The sequence below is a fragment of the Epinephelus lanceolatus genome, chromosome 2 (genome assembly GCF_041903045.1).
Source record: "Epinephelus lanceolatus isolate andai-2023 chromosome 2, ASM4190304v1, whole genome shotgun sequence".
In the NCBI taxonomy this organism is placed as follows: domain Eukaryota; kingdom Metazoa; phylum Chordata; class Actinopteri; order Perciformes; family Serranidae; genus Epinephelus; species Epinephelus lanceolatus.
This window is the reverse complement of record NC_135735.1, coordinates 25747248-25768617: the sequence shown is the minus strand read 5'-3', so window position 1 is coordinate 25768617 and position 21370 is coordinate 25747248. Positions and strand designations below refer to the sequence as shown.

The following is a 21370-nucleotide window of genomic DNA, read 5'->3' as shown; positions in this document are numbered from 1 at the left end:
ATATTGCCATTCAAAAATATCACGATACTATGCTGTATCGGTTTTTTCCCCCACCCCTACTCTTTATAAAGGGTGCATCAATTAACTATTGATAGTTATACTTCATTCTACTTAACTCAGAGCCGTTGTCCTCATTTGTGGACGATTTTTTGTGCCATCTAATGATAGTGAGACCTCAACACATTAATCAGTGTAAAAACATGATGGCAGCCATCTCTGCCAAGTCAGACTGCAGCAGATCCAAAGACAAAAGTGGACAAGGTCCAAAACCTGATCACATTTTATGATTGAAACTTGTTTTATTCATTATTAATAATGTTCGTAGTTTGATATGGCAACAAATTGGACCAATTTTATCAACAGCAACAAGACACTGCACATGAGGAAGTACTCATTTAAAGACACTGAGACTTCATAGATCTTATTTGAGGACATTGGGACTTGATTATCATTGACAGTGTTTAGTTCTTTATGCTTATCAGGTCCTACTGATCCTAAAGGGCAAGGAGAAATTAAAAATGCATACCAAACAAAAGTTGTCAGTCAGTCAGCAGGATGTGAACATCTGGGTTGCCAGATTGTGTAAACTGCTATTCAACTTTTTCCCAGAGAAGGAGCTGCAGATGATCTGGATTAAACCCAAATAACACAACAGCAAACTTGATGATTAGGCTACAACCCTCAATTAATGACCTGTTAACTTTAGTTAATGGCTCATTAGAAATCATAATAGGTAATGGATTATCAACACTTATAACTACATTTTAACTACTTTCTAAATATTTTATGCCTCAGAACTAATCTATGAATCATAAGTAAATGATTCTTTAATCATTAATAAAGCTGCTGTATAAGGTGCTCCATTAGAAAGTAGTACTACATGTTAGGACCAATAACAATTCAGTAATCAATTTTTTTTTTTTTTTAATTAATTTTTTTTTTTTTAAAGTTGTAGTGATTTTAGTTCTCCCCTGTCTGTTGGGAATCCCCCTGTTCACCGCTTCCCATGTTTAGTCTATTGAAATGTTTGTCTGTAGCTGGTTGTGAAGATACATATCTGAGTAATAACTGTCACCACTCGTGATTCAGAGATGATGATCTAACTGCTTGCCGCTGACTCGGCTGACAGCTCCAAGATTTGTAGTTTTCTTCCTGACATCAGGCTGCTCGTCAGCGTGCGCACACTGCGCGCGCTCTGCCAAGAACATAGCCTACTTGAGGGAGGCTGGCGAGTGGGGGGAGTGGGGAGAGACAGTAATTTTTTCCTCTGGTCCTGAGGGGTCTCCTTCTCTATATAAGGCTCTGTGAGCTGCTCAGAAGTTACACAGCTCCTGTGTGCTTCAGGAACACCGCCAACAAGCAGCAGCAGCAGACCCGCTCCTCTCACAAGGGAATTATACAGCTCTCCAGCGCGCAGAGGAAACTGCTCCCAAATATTCAGCTGGATACTCAGTGAGACAGATAGAGGTGAGCCAGATGAGACATTACACATATTTATTTGCAAAGTGTTGTATGGTAGCTTCCATGTATGCTGTGGTATAGCAGGGTTTTACTAGATAGACTTTGTTTAGTCTCATATTTCACCTATAATTTATAATGCATCCTGCAAAAATCACTTTATAATATCTTAGGGCTGACATGACTGTGTAAATTTAAGCTGTACCTGTCTTACTAAGCCTGTTTTTGTTTTATATGACAATATAATGTTATGACAGGAGTGACTTTAATATGATTTAAGTGACTGTGAAAGAGGCTGTTGGCAACATACTGTCATTCATTGTGAGTCTGCAGCTTCACTGAGCAAATGTCAATGTGAGAGCACCATCATGGAAAATGTATATACAGGCAGTAAGCTTATGAGTAAAATGGTAAAGTATTTTAAAAGTTATTGCAAGATTTAAAGTTATTAATAAAAAAGGTCATACTTCACCTCAAAAAAAAAAACCCACTAATTTTAGAGTTGTAGGGACAAACTGTTGTAAAAAGTAAATTAAAAAGTGTCTTACATAATGGCATTAAACAGTGAGCAAGCATCTATGAGGATGTGTATGAATCAGAAAATTTGAATAATGACATGAGCTGTGTTTACATTCGACCTCGTGGTGAGGCGGAGAGGAGCTCAGCCCCTCTTCACATCACACACGAGCCCACCAGTGGCAGACAAGTCTCAGTTCCCATAGACAAGATGTGGATATGTACGTGTGTCCAGATCGTCTGCACTGTCTGTCACTCTGGTATAAAATTCATGAGAGCCATGAGAAGGGCCCAGACAGAGAAGCTGGTGGAGGTTGAGTGTGAAAAGGGGGGCAACAGGGGAGAGGAGAAGGGTGTGGTGCCTGAGCTGCCCGCTGGCTCACAGTGCCCAGAGCTGGCATGGCGTGTTGACACAGAGCCGGTGCCAGACCTCAAGCCGCCTTTTTAGCCAGAGGGAGAGAGGGGTGAAGGGATTCAAGGATGAGAGCAACCAGTGCGAGCTGGGAACTTGGTTTATTTTGTCTTTCGTCTCTGATCACACTGACTGGCTGCTCTTCTCTCTCTTTTGTAAGACTTTGTGACTGTGTAATGTTTGGTTTAGCTCTGATCTTGGACGTGAAGCTTGTTGGCCTTCAGAGGGATGAGGTCAGATGGACAGTCAGTTACAGAGTGTTGCTCCTGGATGTGTCAGGAATGTAGTGTTTCGCAGTTTAGAAAGCTTGTCAACATGAACTCAGGTCTCCCTCCTCTGTGTCTCACCTGCTCAATTTGGTCAGAAAATAATTGGATAGTCAGGAGACGAGGAGATGTCAGTAAAACTAATGAGCAACAAGCCAGTGTTACTGATTATAGTGAAACCACTCTTTATAACAGGTGCTATTAAAGCTATATTACTACTGGGTAGAAAGGCTCTTTAGGGGGCTTTTAAAGAAATTATGCTGAGTCTTGATTGCTCAGTTTATTTTACCTTTTGGAAACAGATGCTAACTGGTTGGTTGATTGTGGTAAAGTTCATTTTATTTTGTGTCCATGTGATAATATTTGATGCTGTTCAAAATAAGATATGAAATGTTGCATACTCAGAAATTGGGGTTGGCAATTACATGGTCACTCATACAGTGATAATGCAACAACATGATGTCACACTGTTGCACAGGATATTGACAGCATCATGATGTGGTCACTTCTGGGATGCCCAGTATACTGCAAGTCAATCATCTATGACAAATCACAGTATCTGCGTAGAAAAGGAGAAAACATAACTCTTAAATTTAGATAATAACTTGCAATAAAAATGTGATTCAGTCCACTACAACGTCACCCACACATCAACAATTGCTCAATATCCAAAGCTTCTCAGGGGAAGGACTTATTGCAGTGCACTTGTATCGGATTGCATCAGATTTTAGTAGTGCGCCTGATAAACGAGTAATAGTTTTTATGCAACAGCCACAAACTGGCAAAAGGCTGAACTGACAGGAAGCAGAGGAGCTGAGAGAGAAAGGCAGAGTTGAAGGCAGACTCTCAGTTTACTTTGCTTCAGCATCACAGGAGCCCGTGTGCCAGTATCAGCTACAACATCACACAAGGGAAAGAATGAAGAGTTATAGATTTCCATATCAATATTTTATCCCAGCCTCATTAAGATGTGACCTTTGTTATATAAAGTGACTTCCGCTTTAGTTTAGTAATAAACTAAATAAAAATATCTGCTTTGTTGACTCACACAGTGGGGAAACACTCATTAAATGTTTCCTCCCTGCAGGTTGTGTCTGGGACTTCACACACACAGTCCGCCATCTCCTGCAGTCTGAAAGCCGAACCCAGACAGCTGAAGTGTCAGAATGACCTGCGTTGCCATGACCTGGCTCCCTGTCCTCTCCGTCTCCCTCCTGCTGCTGTGCGTCAGGGACTCAGCTTCCCTCTTCCTGCCCGACTCCAATGAGCTCAGACAGCTGCTGAGCCGCTATGAGGAGGAGGTGGACCAGAACAGCACCAGCAACACAGCTGGCAGTAGGACCCGACGGGCCATCCGCTGGTCTGACCGCGAGGAGATTGTCCAGCTGCACAACAAGCTGAGGGGTGCTGTCTACCCCACATCCTCGAACATGGAGTTCATGGTGAGACATGTCCCAATAACCCAATTACCTATTTTTTTTAACTCTTAAAGATGATTGAAAGTGATCACATTTGGCTTCACCTCACTGAGAACTTCATTTTGATGTGTCAGCAACCTGTGAGAAGCAGCTGGTGATTAGCATTTAAGGTTATACTCTGCCCAGAAAAGCTGTGTTGCTGTAATAAAAACAGCCTTTTCTCTCTGCTGGAAACTTGCAGTCATGATGGTGAGCTTTTGCCAGCCTGCTGTGCTACTCTTTAATAGGGAGGATAATAATTCTGACTCTGTCCTACCTGCTCAGACAGCTCAGACAAGACAGGAGAGCAAGGGAGGGCTGGGTCAACAGAGGACAGAGAGAATAGGACTAGAAAGGGAGAGTCATGGGACGACGTGGCACATCAATGGGTAAATTAGGAGAGGGATTATTGTTGAGACACACAGGAGGTTATTGAAAACCACGAGGTCCATAAAGTTGAGAGAAGCAGTGGTGGCCTGGGTGTCTCTGGAGTGCGGTTATAGCCGGGAAGGAAAGTGTCTGAAGATTTACTCAACCCAGTGCTCTCTCAAATTCCAGCGAACAGGCAGTGTGTGTGTTTGTGTTAGTGTATGGGTGTTTGGGGTTACAGTGGTGTCTGTGTATGCATGTTTTAGCGACCACCAAAAGGCTGGAAATTTACTGAGGAAATGTGCTTTGAGGGGCCGTGCTGTATGCAGTCCTCCCTCCCTCCCTCCCCTCACAGCGCCCCCTCCACGGTGGGAGTCAGGTGTCTTCTCTGCTTTCCGCCCTTCTCCACCACTGTAAAGAAACCCACTCAGGAAATGTGGATAATTCAGCTGTGATTGCTGGAGATTTGTAGTGGACCAGGGCCAGGCGCCAGCTGCCCCACTCAGATGTCACCGTCAAAGGTTAATGTTGTACTTGTATCCAGCTCAGTTTCAGCACACTGGGAAGGAAGGAAGTGCAGGAGTGGAGGCCTTGAACAAGTTGCGGTTAGGTATCTACTGAGTCAGAACAAGATGTGGATTATAATGTTTTATATTGTAGCTGATGCAGCAGGTGAATGAAACTCGTTTTACTTTATGTGTGCAGGTCTGGGATGATGAGTTGGAGCGGTCTGCTACTCACTGGGCGGAGCAGTGTCAGTGGGACCATGGACCTCAGGATCTGCTCATGTCTATTGGACAAAACCTGGCTGTTCACTGGGGAAGGTGAGATGCAGTAACACACACAGTCAGTCATCTTATGCGTCAAATAAAACTTTATCTGTGTTTGTTCTGATCATTAATCACAAGTCATATTTTATAAATACCATCACCAGTAAAAGGGAGGAGTATCACAAATTTGATTTGGCACCAATATCGAAACAATATTTTCTGGAGCAAACTTTTTGAGTAATACGTTTTCCTAGACTCTTTTCTTATTTATCAGCACCACCCTCTGATAGGGAGCCATTTATTAAGAGCTTATACATTTTTGTTATCTGCTTTATTATTGGTTAATAAATCATTTACTAATGCTTTACACATGAGTTGCAACATGATGTAATAGATAAGACCACAGTCCCTCTGTCTGGTGTTTTTCCTATTTAGTTGACATTTCTGCAGTTATAATTGTTGGAAATTCATTATAAAATACTTACTAAACTGTTAATTAATAGGATTATGGTCTAGATCCTCTACAGTCCTTTTACAGAAGGTGATATAAGGATGGGAAAATGGTTACATTATACCTGCTTAGCATCTGCATGCTAGATTGTTCACTATAACCCATGTTTGTGCTATGCCATTGAACCGACGGCCCAAAATTTCGAAGTCCCATTACTTCAGAAAATGCCCCATTGGACTGTAAGCCCATTTCTCAGATAGCCCATTACCCCAAAACAAATGACCATTGCTCCATTTCACCAAAAATACACACTCCCTGCAAGTAGATTCAGTTTCTCTGCAGCATTTGAGCCACCAAACCCGAGAGATTTTCACTGACTGGTCCCTGCTTCTCCAGCGACTTTTGTACCACCAGTCATGGGTGTTTTAAGCTGAAACATAATCTTATCTCAACCAAGTGGTTTTGAGCCTGAAGTTTCAACATACCAGCTACAAAATAATGCACAAATTTAACATCTCTGTGGTTTACAAAAACATACATTTTTTCAGCAGTTAAGTTATCTAACTGCAGGGAGTGTGTATTTTCAGAGAAATGGGACTTCGGAGAAATGGGTGTTTGTTTTTTGTTGAAGAAATGGGCTTTGGGTCCAATGGGACATTTTTCAGACTAATGGGGCTTTAGAATTTTGCGCCCTCAGAACAATATGCAGCCCCTCCATGACCTTAGCATTTAGCTCAAAGCACCAATAGGCCCGTTTCCACCGCAGGAACTTCGGGGTAATTTTACGGGGCCGGGGCCGTTGGTGCGTCTCCACCGCAGGAACCACCCCCGAAGGACAGAGTTCTGGAACTTTTACAGGGGCTAAACAAGTCCCTGCCTCGGAGTAGGTACTCAGAACGGACCCGAAAGACTCCTGGCTGGGGCTTGGGGATTACTTGGTGCTGATTGGATATACTCAAGGAGGGATGTGACGACAACAAAAAGCAACAAAATAGCCAGCATTTTTAAAACTCAGCAGACGAGGGTTAGCTCGTTCATATAGCTTCCGCCGCCATCTAAAAAAAACTCACTAAATGGCCCGTGAAAAAAGTATTTTTCCAGCGGATATCTTAGTTACAACATGATTGAGCTAGCAAAGCAGTTTTGTGTTGATATGTGTGGTATTTATTCAATTATGGGAAGTCACGATGTCTAGAAAGCATCAGCTACATCAGGACGTCATCTGTTAAAAGCCTCCCATTGTCGGATACGACATGAAACTACTCCAGTTAGCTCAATCATGTTGTAACTAAGACATCCGCTGGAAAAAATATTTTCTTCACGGGCCATTTAGTGAGTTATTACAGACACCGCTATCGGCTAACGGCATCCCTACGTCACCCTGGCCAAAATGGTCGCACAACGATTACGTCACATCCAGAGGCAGCCCGTAACTTTACAGAAACCTTCCTCGTACTCCGCTCTCTCAGTGGAGACACGGCGGTTGAGAGGGCCGAGCGAGAGGACGTTCCTGTAGTAGTTCCTGCCCCGCAAATAGTACCAGGAACTTCTTCAGTGGAAACGGGCCTATTGTGCCCATGTACAGTACAGCAGTACAGAGCAGATGGTGCGGCTGTGGACCCTTAGTCATGTTCACAACCTGGCAACCCAAAAGCTGTTCTTATAAAGGCTTATTACTGAACATTAGTAAACGTAAACACCTGATTGCGGAATAAGTAATCGAGACAACAAATATGAATTTGCATTTGATGCCAATTATTGGTACTTTTCAGTTTTCGTTACTCGATGTACCCCAAAAACACTGAGCTTTGATACCCAGCCTGAGGCAGCACCAACAGAGGTTCAGAGTTATTGTGTTACGTAATCAGCAGATCAAAATGACTCTTCTTCTTCTTTCTTTATTAGGGTGAGTATTTTCTCAACTGTTGCAGGATGAAGCAGCTCCCTATAAATTACAGTGATGAGTGCTGCTCCTTTAAAACACAGTCTCGGTCCACTGATATGTGTGAGGCACAAACATGGGTAGTTAAAAGCGCTAGTCAGTGCTAGTGCATTAAGGTTGGTGTTTGTGTGAATGGGCGTGTGTGTCTCTGAGCAGACACCAGACACAGTAGACCTCTGTGTATGACAGAGTATGGCTATCGCAGCAGGTGCCCTTCCAGGAATCTGCTCCCATTCTCACAGCCCCTTTCCTCCCTCCCTATTCCCTTCTTTTCTTCCTGTGCCAATAAACCCTGATGTGGAGTCCTTTTTTTCCACTCCCCCTCTACTCTCTCCATTTATAAGCTCAGCACTTTTCAATACCGTAAAAAGAGATGTTTATAACAGGAGCTTGAACAGATTTGTTGGGCCGTGGAGCCATGTTTAGGTTTGCTCTGATTCTTTTTTTTCTCAACCTGATTTGATTTCCCCTGTTATGGACGGGGGAGCAGACTGCCGGTCTGTGTGCCAGGTCAAATTCAGACTCATCATTTGAGGGCTGAAGGGAGGAGGAGGGGCAGGGGGGTTCATGCAGTGTTTCTCAAGTCTGGCCAAAGCACCTGGCAGCTCCCTCAGATATTTCCCTTTTGCCCTTGGTACCTGGACGGTCTCTGACTGAGCCTACTGTGTGTCTCTTTGTGTGTGTTTGTGTATGTGTGTGTGCGCATGGACCCTACAGATACCGCTCTCCTGCCTTCCATGTCCAGGCCTGGTACGATGAGGTGAAAGACTACACCTATCCCTACCCCCAGGAGTGCAATCCCTGGTGTCCAGAACGCTGCTCCGGGCCCATGTGCACCCATTACACCCAGGTAAGATGACATTTTAACAACACATTATGTGGTGGTGACACATAATGTGTTTAAATTACGTGCCACCACCACGGAAACAATGCCAATGGAGGTGGTAAATGCTACAACCCCGTTGGTAGTCTAAGGAGCATAGCCTGTATATAACAATGGACGTAGCCACCGTGACGTCACCTATTGGTTTGTGGACTCCTGTTTTGAAGCCTCAAGTTCACCATCTTGGTTTTCTGGAGCCAGAAGTGACTATACTTAGACGAGAGGGTGAAGCTGTGGGGGGGCAAGGGGTGGATCTGACTCACAGACTATAGCGACACCTTAAAGGCAGCCTGTCACTCACGCGCCCCCACCCTTAAATATGCTTAACTTTAAGCCTTAATAAACTGCAAACAGATCTGTACAGTCATGAATGTTGAGATTAGCTATGGAGACCAAAAATGTTTTTTGTACCTGGCTGTAAACATGTTTATTTCTGCTGGGCATTATGGAGGTCTATTGGGATTTACTGCTGTTTTGAAGCCAGCCTCAAGTCGCCATTCGAGGTACTGCAGTTTTTAGCACTTTGTTTTTCAGCCTCTGAGGTTGCCGCTTGATAAATAGCAACAAAGTCTGCATGTGGAGGAAAGTCGGGTTAGTGCATGGGTCAAACAAACACAGGACTTTCACTCAGGAGACCACTAGTCATGTCCCATGTGAAACGAAACGTCAGCGTTGACTTATTTCAACTTAACATACTTAAATCAAGTTTACGTACTGATCTGAACTGAAGCCACAATCTTTTTTTGAACCTAACCAAGTACTTTTGGTGTTTAAACCTAACAAAACTGCTACCATTTCACAATGTTAACCACATGTCTAAAATTGTGACCATACTGGTATGTAATTTTGACACGTTTCGTGCAATCGCCACAAAATGCGGTGTTAAGAGGTTGTGTCATTTCAGGTATTTCTGTGAGATCAGGTTGGGTGAACGAGTTCAGGAGAAACTTTTAAGACAGACAAAACAAAACAAAATGACCTCTGTAGCCTGCTCCTCATCTCTGTTACATTAGCTGCCGCTACCATGACACAACTGAATCTGCGACCAAGTTGTCAGTAGTTGTGTTGCACTGTGGGTAATGTAGGCTCCAGGTTTAACGAGAAAGAGGAATGCTTGGAATAAAAAGGAGGATATCTCTGAGTACTTTAATAAAGCACTTAGTTTGCAGTGGTTTTACTCTCAGTTGGATCAGTGACTGCAAGATGAAAAGGTTAGCACACAGTATGGTGGGTTTCATTTATGGTTGAAATATATTTTTAAACTTCCTTTTGAAGCCTATACTTTAATGTCTGCTATATTTATGATTGAATCTCTGAAGTATCAGCTTGTGCGCTTTCTTTTATTTGTGATATGGAACATATGTGACTTGACAGGTGCTGCTGTGCTACAGCATGTGGTTTGTGCACTCTGTATGATATTTCACAGCACTTATGGGCAGTGTGGGGGTGACTGGGGGGTTAACTGACAGGTATGGATTAATAAATTATAGACAGTGAAGGATAAATAGAAATTCAGAGGCAAGTAATGTACAGAAAGAATAGTTGATGGGTGGACGAGTGAATGAATAAATCAATCAAATGGAAACAGAAGTGGGTGAGCTGGTCTCCTCTTCCACTAGACTTTACTTAGTGGCTGCTGGGATGAGTTTAAAGAAACATCCAGACTCCTCCCTCTGCCTTCCCCCTGAAACCCGATCACTGCCATCTGGTAGTCATTTCCAGACACACCAGACACCCCTCACTGCTTGACCTGGATTCTTCTAAAGATGCTGCAGAGTAGACAGTGCCAAATCTGAGCATCATCACCTTGTCTCTGTCCGTCATTTGCTGGAAGTGCTGATGTACCCGCAGTCCCGGCAGTCATACTCCATAACTACCACTGCGGAGAAATGCTAGACCCTCTGGAGTTATTGAGTACATTGAGCTGAGCTACCAGCACTCAGCACACATCAGTCTGTCTGCTGACTCACTGCTTCCAGTTGCTTCTAACTGGACCAGGAAAAAGATGAACATTCCTGAGGAGGGAGAGCGCACATGTTTCAGAGTTTGGGAGGAAAGTGAGGAGGAGTTATGGAACATGCTGTGTTGTATTTGCCGTCAAATGGCACATCATTCATCTGGAACACCACTGCAGCAGCTTTCCGTTTAATAAGCCGTTTTATTTTACCTTGGACCGTTTCGGGGGCCTACGCTGACTTCTGGTTTCTGCAGAGTTAAGATATTAAAAGCTGCCATTTATTTCCACTTCTATCTGGATGATGGTGTCACAGAGGGCAAAGTGGGTTCACACAAGACATGCATCTGACTGGGGCAGAATAACAGACCCGGCACTCCTGGACGTCCCAGTGGCCCCATTAATCGTGACTGCCAATCTAGTTGCTTCCTCTGGAATGAATGCAATAGGCTGTGAGAAAAGTGAGGCAGGAAACCTGAGGCTACAAGCTCAATAGTTTACTCTGCTATGTGTCGGTTCATTCAGCAAGTCTGTGTGCTAACTTTGGCCATTCTTTTATTTCCCTCTTTACAGCTGGTCTGGGCGACCACTAGCAGAGTGGGCTGCGCTGTGCACGTGTGTCCAAGGATGAACGTGTGGGGAGAAATATGGGAGAATGCCATTTACCTTGTGTGCAACTACTCCCCAAAGTAAGATCAGTATCCCTCCATGTTCCACAGTTCACTCACACCTCCTCTCTCTTCTTGTTTACATTCTTCACAGTGTGTGTTCCTAATATAGCTGCACTCCAGATATGTAGCGCTAGTTGTCCGATACATTTGTATGACAGATTGGAGCCATTAAAATTCCTCCAGAAGTCAGAATAATAAAAAAAAATAATAATGAAGCATAGGGAAAGAAAAATAAGAGCAGAGCAGGCGCTTGTTTTCCAGACAGCCCACAGGATGTAATTGCCTGAGAGACAACGAGGAGTGTTTTTATTAGTTTGCAGGATTAATGACTATTACGAGTGTTGACTGTGGACAAAAAAGTGCTGAAGTAATTACAAGGCCATGAGCTCAGTGATGCTTGACTGATGATTAATTTCCACCTTAGTCAAGCTGTCTACTGTTCACTTCTGCAGGGGCAACTGGATCGGCGAGGCACCATACCAGAACGGGCGGCCTTGTTCTCAGTGCCCTCCCAGCTACGGAGGAGGATGTAGGAATAACCTGTGTTACAAAGGTGAGTGAGTGCACATGGTTTTCACTGAATGATGTCAATGTATTGTCAACCTGAGCTCATGTGTGTTTGTTCATCTATAGACTCCCAGCGCTCAGAGACAGAGGACATGAATGAGGTGGAGAAGCCTCAGGTTCCACTGCCACCTCGTACCACCGCCAAACCTGCCCCCAAACCTAAACCGTCTCCTCCTAAGAAACCAGCGTCCAAACCATCCACTCCTAAGCCCGCCACACCCAGGAGCCCACCCTCGAAGACTCCCAGCAACACCTTTCTCGGTAGCTATGGGAATTATTAAAAAAAAATTAAACCTACATGTTTGTTTGTTTTTACATTTCCTTACTCATTTCTTGTCTTGTTTTTGCAGCTCAAAACATTAAGTGTGAAACTAGACTGCGGGATAAGTGTAAAGGAGCAACCTGCAACAGGTCAGGATGTGCATAAAATATGTTTTATTCAGTCTAATTTACTTCCTGTCCAATATCAGCTCACTCTTGTCTCCATTTCTGACTCTGCAGATATAAGTGTCCTGCTAACTGTGTGAACAAGAAAGGGAAGGTTTGGGGAACTCTCTTTTATGATGTGGTGAGTCTACCCAACATGAAAAAAACATCTTGCGTCATGCAACAATTTATACTCTCGATGCATATTTATAAGTGCTCATTTTTTATTGTTTCAGCAATCGAGTATTTGCCGAGCTGCTATCCATTTTGGTGTCATTGACAATAACGGAGGAGTGGTCGACATCACAAGGATGGAAAAGTTTCCGTTCTTTGTCAGAGCCACTAAGAACGGCATCGAGTCGTCCAGGTAGGTGTTTGTGTTCTGACCAATTTCCCTAATAGCTTGAAATCACATCTGCTGATGCAACACTTGTGAAATACATCCCCCTCCTTCAGTAATTCACATTTTGTGCAACTCTGGATTTCTGAGTGCTGATTTCTAAACACTACGATGTCTTTTACAGTAAATACAAAGCTGGTAATGCCTTTGTGGTGGCCAAAGTGGAGGGTAAGTGAGGCACAGTTTTCAAGAAGAGCTTTGCGTTATAATTACATGTAGATTCACGCAGTCAGCCATATGAAGTATATAAAGTAAGTGGTTTTCTCTTCTCTCTTTGTGACAGAAATAACCGCTGACTGCTACACCACTGTGGCTGAAATCTGCCCTTACAAGAAGCCCAACTCAAACTGTCCAAGGTGCCTCCTCACATCATCTCATCATTCTATGAAGCATGAAATAATCATCCAGTTACAGGTTTTGCTTTGGAGTAACTCCTCCTGTGGGCACCCATGTGTATAAACAGATAATGGATGACAATACAGTAACACTGTTACAAATACTGGACTTCAGTAATCACTCTGAAATATCCTTCTATCTTCTTACAACCCTTTTATATACTGTGTTATAAACCGTTTAAAGCATCGTATAGTGCTTATCAGTGGTAAATGGGGGGTGTTAAAGTCATGTGCTAGCCATCATTGAAAAATATATCCATTAATCTGACCCCCTATCTGATGCTGCACATTCATACTAATGTCCAAAATGTTTTTCAGAATCTTCTGTCCGGCCAGCTGCAAGACTCAGCCCTCCTACTGGTCACCTGTGATTGGAAACAACATCTACGCAGATGTAAGTCATACATGTTTTGAGGGAACTTTTACAAACTGGTTCTTCAGTTCTGTGCTGTTTATTTTTATTCATTTATGTGCTATTAGTCCAGACAGAAAGAAAATTACATCCAGATCTGCAGTGTGATTAAGTTAGAGTGACTTTGCAGGCTTTGTGATGCATTGTAGCTACAGAGACAGAGCTCAATAACGTCCTGTCCATACCAGAGGGGAAGTCACTTTCCATTGACTATGTATTGCGTGAAGGTGCCTCCTTGTCAATTCTGTGTGCTAGCAAAAGACAGAAAATGCCCCAAAGGGTGTTGTGTTGTGGGATGCACTACCAACAGGGGAAAGAACCCAGAGCTAAGTTTTTAGAAGCTGCTGATTTGAAAAACTGAGCTTTTAAGAGGGCAAAAGTGGAGACAGGATGTGAGGCATCAGCAGGAAGACATGGGAAACTGTGGGATCCTGACAGTCATAAAAAAGTTATAGTTGCTAATTTGGCCAAACAAGCTGTAGAGGTTCACTTCTGGACGTCCAGCAGGATCATTTCTCCAAAATAAGCAAGGGAAGGAGATGGTACACAGAGACAGATCGACAATACTGAGTTTGGTACTATAGCTTTTCTTCTCTTGTAGACACAGGGTGCTAAAATCATCCTTTGACATGCTGAAATCTAATGTTTTTAGGCATTGGTTGCATATTGTGGTGCTAATTGTTTTCCCCTCCAGTAGGTGTGGTTTCCAGAGAATGATGTGTTGCACTGTTTTTATGGAAAGTCATTGAATCACAGTGTGAACCTGGCTCATGGAGAATAGGAGTAATGGTGCATTAAGCATAAGGCTGCCAGGGATGCATTACCCAACTTGGGGCTTGCCCACTCAGAGGGTTATTCAAGTGTTATCTCAGACTAAGTGCATGTGCCTCAGAGATAGGAGATACAGACAGAATATGGTTTCATGAAAGCTGGTTTATGTCATCGCTCAGACGTCACCTAAATCATGTTCAGGGTAGATTAGTCATCGTAAAGTACCCTCTAAAACAAATTTATCAGACGTACAGTTGGCACAGTCAAAGTGGATGATGTGGTGTTTCATGGGGTTTTACCTTGGACATTGACCTCAGATGACGTCCCGGTGGACACACATCACAGCTCCCCTTAACGTCTCACAGTAAGGCAGCAGTGTGTCTCATAGCAAATGTGCCCAGGAATGTTTTGCAATCTCAGGCGCCCAGATGTGTTTCTACAGTGGTGCAGAAGCTGGATGCTGGTTAAACATGAGACATAAACCATCTGGTGAGAAATGTTGTAGGGGTGTATGGAGAGCGTGATCTGTGTTTAGACTAGAAATGAATGATTCTGCTCCAGACTGTTGATAAGAGCTTATGGTCTGTTGTGCTGGCTCAGACTGTGAAACAAATGCCTGCGTGTGTTTCTGTGGATTACTGCAATATATTTTGTACTGTATTCCAAAATAAAGGAATTACAAAGATATTCAAAACCATGTTGTAAAAGCGTTTCTCCTGTTTGCCACACTTTCTCCACACAGAGCTCCAGTATTTGTAAAGCAGCCATCCATGCAGGGGTAATCAAACCAGACGGCGGTTATGTGGATGTTCTGCCACTGGACAAGAGAAAGACCTATCCTGGTGTCCTGAAAAACGGCATCCAGTCTGAGAGGTACTGCTTGATTTTTTTTTAGTCAACTATTTTTACTGTAATTATCTTTCCCAGATAAGGGTTGTTGCACAATAACAAAAGGTACAAAGATGGATGAATCAGGCACCGTGTCAAATAGCTGTAGGTTACCATAGTGACATTAGAGATAATTTGAGTTACAGTAATCTATATTTTTAGATTTGGCTCCGAACAGTCTGGCTGTAGAGTATTTAAGAGAGGCTTTTTTTATCTGAAAATGAGAACAACCATTCATGTTTAGACGTGGTGTTTGACAGCTTCCATCAACAAGCAGCCATTTTGGCAGCTGTGAAAGTGCAAAGCCTCCTCGGTTGCAATGAAAGTTATCAGTTCAGTGTTAAAGCCCGGGAAAGTGTGGGAATATTTTATCACTAATAACATGTACGACCACTCTACCACCTGCTTAAGTCTCAGAGGAGTCAGGTAGTGCATAAGGTTTGATGGTTAGGATCCCCCAGTAGTGTCAGAATATTTTCCCAAAGCACATTCCACATGGTGTTTGCAAAAAACAAAGCAAGGTCTCTCAACCAGAGGGACTTTAAAGACCCTACAAATCCTCATTTGTTCTGGATGGTTGGAATTATGCTGGGGTTTATGCAAGGTCAGCAAACTCACTGTACTAACAAGCATGATGAAAATCTAAGGTGTCCCACCCAAACAGGTGCAACAAAGCCAACAGGAGAGTCAAGTCTGCACACAACCACACAGTCATGAGAAGAGGTCTAATTAGGCAGGATTGAGAACACCTGTGTTGGTGCTCAGTTGGCGTGTCAGGGAGAAAAGTCAGACTGAATAGTGATTTTGTTTGTGGGGTATATTCAGCTTTACATTGTGTTCATGCCAGCTTGTTTTGGCCTAAGCAATCGCAGGGAGTGACAGATTTGCCATGATAAATTCATTTGAAGATGACGCCGAAGCTACCATAGCAGTTACTAGGGGCAGATACGTCATCATTTTTCACTTTGATGACAGAAATATGTTGATTTAAGAGGTGTAACCCTGTCTCCTAGAAATTACATTTGTTTTTTAATAGACTGGTTTCTTAATAATGTTTTTGTGGCAACGTAATCGCTGCCTGGATTATGTTCATAGACAACATTTCTTTCAGGACATAAAACACCACTTAGTGCAGGACCTTGACACCAAAATTAAATCAAATCAAGTTTATTTATAGCACATTTTAAAACAACCGCAGTTGACCAAAAATGCTGTACAAATTAAAAGAATGACACAACAACAAATATACATAATATAACATGTACACAAATATGAAACAGAATATCACCGGTAAGAACAATAGCATACGTTAAAAAGATGAGAAAAAAGTGAAATATTAAAACTACTCCGAACAACCAAAGGCCATTGAAAACTTCGAGTGCGGATGGCTATTCCAGAGCTGATTTTGGTGAAATGTTACGAAAAAAGGTAACAAAAACAAATGCTGTAGTCACTACAATTGGATACTGTATTACCTATTTTGGTGAGAAACAACTGAAATACATTGTCAGTGAACATTTTGCTATGTAGGAAGATGACATCCCCATTCTTAATCAAAGTTTTTCCAACTGGGAGAAACAGCCATCCATGGAGACAACACCAAATGTATTTAAACTGTTGAACAACTTCGAGATCAGGGCAGTAAATCAGTAGGTCTGAAACCAAATCTCTAGGTTTCACTATGTTCAAAATAATCGTGCATGTGTAAAAAGAAAATCCAATTCAAGTCAATTTAAAACTGAATTTTATGTTGGAGATTATATACTGTCATGTACAGACACAGAATAATATTTATCTTCAGTACTTTGCTCAGCTCAGGCTTTAATCTTAGACCAGTGGGAGTGTGGTAAAGAAAACCTTGAGACACAATTGAAATGAAAACATGGATTTTGTAGTCAAATCAGACAAGTAAATTTGACAAGAGAATCTAAAATATGCCTGAGAAAGGTGCTTTTATTCACTACACTCTACTTTGATTTATGTCTCCTGTAATACTGCATGTAGTGGGCTCCCTGCATGCACACCATGTTTCTCACATCACTCTCATGGCTGTGGCCAGCTCCAGCGGACTGCGCTTAGGCAAGGAAGCCCTTGTGGGCAGTTTGCTGGCATGTGGGGTTGTAAGAGTAATGGTGTGGTTTGGTGTGTGGATGGGCCACACATGGGATCTTTGCTTACTTTACTCAGGCATTTCAATTGAGTGTGCAAAGTGCTGAATGGCCAAAATAATCCAAGTCTGACTACTATGAAATCTAATGCAGAGCTGCGAAGGCCCCACTCAGGGCACTGGGATAGGAGGTCAATAAATGGCTGAGAGAGAGTTCGTGCCATGTGCCAACATCATGGCAAGGCGGGCAGTTTGGACCGGGCTCTGTTTCTGGGGAAGTAATCACAGCCTATCTGATTACTCGAGGATGGAAATGCTGTCAGCCACCTCGTCAGTGCTTTCCTATGTTGCCAATTATCTGCGATCTGATACCAATCGCGCAGGCCTATCATGATTATTGATCATGGCAGAGCTTCAAGGTCTCTCCACCAATGAACTAATTACAAAGTCATCAGATTTAACACATGTGGTAGCTGGAAAAGGTCAGACGCAGAAATACGGCAAAAATGAGTCATACTGCCAATGTGCCATTTTGAACACCGTGATTGTGTGCTCTTTAATGGACTTGGCTGCTGCGAGGACTTGGACAATACTGAGAAACAGACTTCCAAGTATCACAAAAACAAACATCACGCAAAAGATATTTATTTGACTTAAAGGGAAATTTTACACTTCAGTTTACTCATCATGTGGAGTACTACTCTGCCTGTGAACACAGCTGTGTGATTTCCTCTGTGGCTCTAGAGGGAGCTTTCTTTTGTTAACCCTCATGATGTCACCAAGGTCTGCTGAAAGATGCGTTCGGTTGCATTAAGGATCCAGTGTTTTTTGAGCTTAAAGTTATAGTGTGCGGGATTTTCCTAAAACAAAGCAAAACTCATATCAAGTAATCTCTCTCAATCATGACTCGGCTTATTGCTGTGTTTGGGGTGTCTCTACATACAACGTGCAGGTGAAGTCAGGACATCATAAAAAAGGTACCAACCAGGTGCCAGACCCTGAGTAGGACGCATCCAAGAGGACGCTACGAGTCACTGATAATGAGGCAAAAATTAGGGCGGGCTGCACTGAGTTAAGGCTCTGTGTAGTTAGTTCAGGTGTTCTCCAAGGATGGGGCAAAGAGTCACTTTGCCTGTCTGTACTGTGGACTGCTACACTAAGACAGCTGGCCAGTTGTTGTTTTTTATCTTGAGGAGGCTACGAAATTGGGAACACAGCTCAGAAAAAACACAAATATAGCAAGGCAAAACCCCAAGTGGACAAAGCTTGTTCCAAAATAAGAGTGAATCTGAGGTTGGCTATCATTTTTACTGCTGCTGGTGAGACATTTCAAGGTATATTATGCCGGCTTGTTGGTTACTATTTGCAAACATGCTTACCAGAGCAAGTAGAAGTGATAGCCAACCTTAGATTCACTCTCATTTCGCATTTTACCTTGCTATATTAGCATTTTTACAGCGCTCTGCTTCTTGAATGCCTGTTGCTTATGGTCTGGCACTTGGTCACTACCTTTTTAAAAAGCCCCGACCTCATCTGAGCGCTGTTGATGGACATGCCCATAAACGCCCTGAGCACAGAAAATAAGAAGAAAATGAGAAAATACAGACAATGGGGTGAGTCCCTGCAGAAAAATCCATCTCCAAACACTTCAAGTGGGTCATATGTGATGATTGAGACCTACACTAGGGATTAAAATTCAGGATAACACAGCCTCTACTGCTTCAGTTGTACCATTCCTCTCAAATCTATTTCTTACAACTATGGAAGTTACATACTAAGCTGCTGTGCTGCACCTGTATTAGCGGTTGCCAAATGTAACATGTTTTCTGTATTGTCCGTCTACAGCAAGAGCAATACCGAGGGAGGCTCCTTCCGAGTCTTTGCTGTGAGGGAGTGAGACTTCAGATCAGAAATCCAGACACCAACAGAGTCACCTCAGCTGCTCTTGAAGAGCAGGAAGTGCCCACAGGTTGGATACCATGGTTGTTAATCTGTCTCTGCGCCGTCAGTGGAAACAGAACATCCCAGCAGATTGATGGACACGTTTCCCCCTTAGTTCATAAACAATAGCCGCCCAGTAAAAGTTGTTGTCCAATATTTTAATGGACCTTTATTTTTTTTTTCTCAACTTTTATCTCCAGATATAGATATTACTACATACTTACTCAATCTGTGAATACAGAATGTTTTTATATATTATGATACATTGAACAGCTGGTGCTGCAAGTTTTGAGTTAGACATGTTTTACAGAAAGTATTATGTTTACATTGATGCGCTTATTACAAATTCAAATTGGTTTTCATACACAGGAATGTATACTGATCACACTGTATTTAATCATTGTGTACAGAATCTATGGTATTTGGTTTGTTTAACATTTTTATGTCTATTATGATATTTTGTATTATTTTATTGCCTTCTTCTGCTCACCTGGACAATCTTTGCTTTTTGCTCTCGAGGATTTAGCCTGTGAAACCAAAACTAGAGTCTAAATTGTATTTATAAGTTAAATGGTGCGCTCATTGTGAGCAAGGATGTTTTCTTGGCTGGGTAGACCAGAACTTGTCAAGCAGATACAGAAAGAGAGGAAACAGTGTGGTAAATGGAAGTATATACAGGCAGCAGGCACTGCTGTAGATAGATTATGTTTTCCTTAAGAAGGCTGGTGTCACTTCACTGCCAGATATGTGGAGGTGATTGAGCGGAGGTATTATGTTGCTAAGTTGACTGTGTAGTATATGAGAGCTGGTGCAGATGGATCCTCAGAATGGTGGCGATGTTGTAGATTTATTAAACATTAATCAGAGACAGTAGGTGTTAAAATAACAGCCATTTGTCATTTTATATTTATTATTGCTTAGTGCTTTTCTCATTTTCTCATCTCTCTTGTTTTTGTAAAATACATGAAAATGCTAAATTTGTTCCCTCCCCACCTAAGACAGATGAATGTGTCACATGTTTCAGGTACAGAGAGACCTTCATGTATGGAGACTAGACCCTATTTTTAGGTGTGAATGCATTAAAGATTCTCATCATCTAACTGCAGTTAACTTTGGAACAGTTAACACTATGCAGTGCATGCAGGACGCAGACACAGTGAAGTCTGTCACTAGACTGGAATGAGGCACTGTTGCCACTGTTACAGCTATGATTTGAACACGTTTCTTAAAGCAATTCCTATTATTAAAAATGATTTTGTTGTTTTTATCTCTGTACAGCTGTCTTGGTTTAGGTCTCTAAAGCGTTTCTGCTGTGTCTCTGAAAAGATATTTTAGCATAGTAAGCATCCCTCATGTCAACTAATGAAACAAATGTAAAATCCAATTAGTGCTTCAGGACTGGGGTGTCCAGTTGTATCATTAAACCTTGTCACTCCGTTTGTTTCCTTGAGGATAACAGAGAGAGTTTGTTTAAGAAACTGTAAAAATATCACAAATACCTGGCCAAGAAAAAAAATGAATCTTTATCTTTGTATTCTACCTCAGTCCTATCGCTATGCTAGGCATTTAAGTCTTTTCTATATGGGAATTTTTATGGCAATGCTAAAGATTTTGTAAAGTTATGGGAACTGTAAATACTATGATTTGTCTGTTTTTGAATAATCCGTAATGCAGTAAGATATGATCAAAATGTGTGAATATATTTTAATTTTCTTGTTTTTATACAGGTGTAGGATGGGTTCTGTATTTTTTGCACAATTGGAAAATAAAGTATGACTTGCCAATGCTACAACACCTGTTTCTGTCTCAGTAAAGGATGTGTCCAGTGAGTACATGATTACTTTGTGTATTTTGCACACACTTTGGGCCACAGTGTCATTTTAACATGAAGAAAAATCAACCAATTTTATCTTTGCCGGAGGCATTAAATGTTCAGATTGTCTGTACAGACGTCCATGTGTACATCCCATTCTCATGAGTGTGATATCCTTATAACGCCTTGAGGGAATTTCCTTAAATTTGGCACAAACGTCCACTTGGACTCAACAACAAACTGATCAGATTTGGTGTTTGGTGACCTTGTCTGTCTCATTCTTGTGAACGTGATACCTAAAGAACACCTTGAGAGTATTTCCTTAAATTTGGCACAAACGTCCACTTTGACTCAACGATGAACTGCTTAGATTTAAGTGGTCAAAAGCCAAAGGTCACTGTGACCTCACAAAACATGTTTTTGACCATAACTCAAGAATTCGTGTGCTAATGATGACAAAATTTCACACAACTGTCTGATAAAATAAAATGATGAAGTGAT

At 42.2% G+C, this 21370-nt stretch overlaps 1 protein-coding gene across 1 annotated transcript; it reads left to right on the top strand.

Moving 5' to 3' along the window:
• The first annotated feature begins 1231 nt into the window (after positions 1-1231).
• Positions 1232-20845, top strand: crispld2 (cysteine-rich secretory protein LCCL domain containing 2). Its single transcript, XM_033630909.2, has 15 exons — positions 1232-1467; positions 3740-4094; positions 5184-5302; positions 8359-8491; positions 11052-11167; positions 11602-11702; positions 11783-11977; positions 12067-12127; positions 12218-12284; positions 12379-12509; positions 12667-12710; positions 12826-12898; positions 13256-13331; positions 14863-14993; positions 18961-20845. The coding sequence occupies exons 2-15, from the start codon at positions 3819-3821 to the stop codon at positions 19010-19012; spliced, it is 1575 nt and encodes a 524-aa protein (XP_033486800.1). The 5' UTR covers positions 1232-1467; positions 3740-3818; the 3' UTR covers positions 19013-20845.
• Positions 20846-21370: the final 525 nt, after the last annotated feature.